Source organism: Grammomys surdaster, unplaced genomic scaffold (assembly GCF_004785775.1).
Source record: "Grammomys surdaster isolate TR1022 unplaced genomic scaffold, NIH_TR_1.0 185, whole genome shotgun sequence".
NCBI lineage: Eukaryota > Metazoa > Chordata > Mammalia > Rodentia > Muridae > Grammomys > Grammomys surdaster.
Window position 1 is genome coordinate 4134303 of NW_021604630.1, and position 2238 is coordinate 4136540.

Consider the following 2238-nt stretch of genomic DNA (forward strand, 5'->3'; position numbering starts at 1 on the left):
ATGGCGAAACCCACTTGGTAAGATTTCCCCTTTACATCTCGCGGTCTAGTCATCGGGTTCTGGAGAGCTGAGGTTCCCGGGGACTCTGAGTAGAAACCGAGGGCTTTATATAAAGGTTGCATCCATGGACGTTGCTTGTCTTTCTGGCAAAACAAAACAAAAAATAGCTCCAGAAGTCCTGCAAAACGGAAACACTATTTCTTGGCGTAACCATTCAAGGAGGTGGGGATCAGACACTGGAACGAAGAGGGAAATGATTCAGGAACCCTGCAAAATATATTTACTTTTCAAAGACATAGGGATCATCCCGCACCCCACCCCACCCAAATTCCACCCTACAGCTCTAATCCAGTCCCCGAGGGAGGAAAGCAATGCAAATTCAACTCACAGGTTCCTGACTGGATCTCCGTGGTCCTTCATGTGGGAAATGGACGCTCACCTTCATAGCCATCAAACCTTTGAGAGAAACTGGAACTGAGGCAGAGGGTTTGGTAAGGCCATTATGGACATCCTAGACAGGTGTAGAGATGCCTGGGCACCCGAAGAATGGAACTAAAAAAACCCAAACTAGAGGCTACCAGAAAGGTCAGAAACCTGCCAGCAGAGCAGCAATTACCTGTGGGACTCACCTGGTGCTAAGGTGAGCCATTATCCCCTTTCCTCCCTTTTGCCTCAGACCCAGGGATTAGATCCAAGAAAGGTAGTTCCTTGACCTTTTCTGTTCTCTCAAGACAAAGATCCTGTTTACAACTTCCCCCTCCCCCAACCTCCAAACTCAAAAATAGAGACAGAGGCTTCCCCATCCAAAGACTCCGGTCCCCTGCCTGTGTCCCCTACCTGTTGAGCGCTGGGCTCTGCCTGGACTCAACAGGGCTGGCTGGGAAAGTGACTGCGCGTGGCTCCTCCGGTCCACGGCCACCGTAGCTGCACAGAAGACGACGGAAGGCGTCGCGAAAGTCCGGGCTGCGGCAGTAGATGAGCGGATTGAAGGCGGAGTTGGCATAGCCCAGCCAGTTCAGGGCGATGAAAACTCCGCTGGGAACTAGAGAGGGCCCCGCGAGTGCGCGCAGCACGTTGGCCAGAAAGAAGGGCAGCCAGCACAGAGAGAAGATGCCCATAATGAGACCCAAGGTGCGCAGGGCGCGGTGTTCCCGGAGCGGCAAGAGGCGCGCAGGCCGCCGGCCAGAGGGGGGCACGCCATCCGATGCCGCCGGTGTCCCGCCTGTGGCAGGGGACGGGGAGCGCGACGGAGACGGCGGAGACTCCCCGGGCGGGAAGCGGCCCAGCTCCCGGCGCAGCAAACGCCGTTGGCGCTTGGCCACGACAAACACCCGAGCGTAGACGAAGAGCATCACAAGGAGGGGAAGGTAGAAGGAGACGGAGGAGGAGAGCAGCGCGTAGGGCATATTGGAGGCAAAGGAACAGCAGCGCGGATTGGAGTGACACTCCTGCGCCTCGGCGTCTGCCCCTACACGCCACCACTGGCTCATGATGGGCGCAAAGGACACGGCGGCGGACACGATCCACACCAGGACTACTGCCGCCCGGGCGCGGCGCTTGGTAACCAGCGTGCCGTAACGCAGAGGGTTGGTGACAGCTAGGTAGCGGTCCACAGCCAGGGCGCACAGGGTCTCGATGCTGGCAGTTACACAGAGTACGTCCACTGAGGTCCACAGCTCGCAACCAGTTGCGCCCAAGGGCCAGTGGCCAGTCAGCGCCAATGTGGCCCCTGGTGGCATTACGAGGAGTCCCACTACCAAGTCAGCTGTGGCCAGCGAAGTCACGAACACGTTGGTTATGGTCTGTAGTCTCGGCGTGCGAGCGATGGATATGATTACCAGCAGGTTGCCTCCCACCGTGGCCAGCGCCAGCAATGCCCCAGCCAATGCCGCTGCCCATGGTACCCCTGGCAACCCACTGGTGTTGGCTGCACTGGGGTCCAAGGTGGGGGCGTCCGACCACAAAGCCAGAGAGCCATTTTTGTAAGGCCACGAAGCCATCTCGTGTCGCGCCTGGGGTGGGAAGGTTCCCCCCAGACCCGCTGGCTTAGGGAAGGGGGCAGTAGAGCTTGGGAGCGACTCTTCCAGCCTGGGCCATCTTCCTTAATTGCTGGGGTAAGTCTGTCAGCTTCCCTCCATCTCACCCCCCCACACACACCCTAGATGCCGGGAGGAGTGGCTGCTTTTAAAGGAACAGCGTCCAATAGTCACAAGAGAGGCCTCTGGTGGGAATTGGAGG

The 2238-nt window shown here is 58.1% G+C and overlaps 1 protein-coding gene across 2 annotated transcripts; it reads right to left on the reverse strand.

Annotated features, from left to right (window-relative positions):
• Nucleotides 1-39: 39 nt before the first annotated feature.
• On the reverse strand, nt 40-2000 carry Adrb3 (adrenoceptor beta 3). 2 transcript variants are annotated; one of them, XM_028768335.1, is made up of 3 exons: nt 838-2000; nt 389-456; nt 40-143 (listed from the first exon to the last, which is right to left on the reverse strand). In XM_028768335.1, the coding sequence occupies exons 1-2, from the start codon at nt 1998-2000 to the stop codon at nt 417-419; spliced, it is 1203 nt and encodes a 400-aa protein (XP_028624168.1). In that variant the 3' UTR covers nt 40-143; nt 389-416. The 2 variants fall into 2 exon arrangements, with proteins under 2 accessions (XP_028624168.1, XP_028624169.1); XM_028768336.1 differs by lacking the exons at nt 40-143; nt 389-456 and adding an exon at nt 501-552.
• Nucleotides 2001-2238: the final 238 nt, after the last annotated feature.

Coding starts and splice junctions, on each gene's coding strand:
- Adrb3 (XM_028768336.1), bottom strand. CDS start 2,000: ATGGCTTCGTGGCCTTACAAAAATGGCTCTCTGGCTTTGTGGTCGGAC. Junction 553..837: donor CAGAGCCCAGCGCTCAACAG/GTAGGGGACACA, acceptor GGGTTTTTTTAG/TTCCATTCTTCGGGTGCCCA.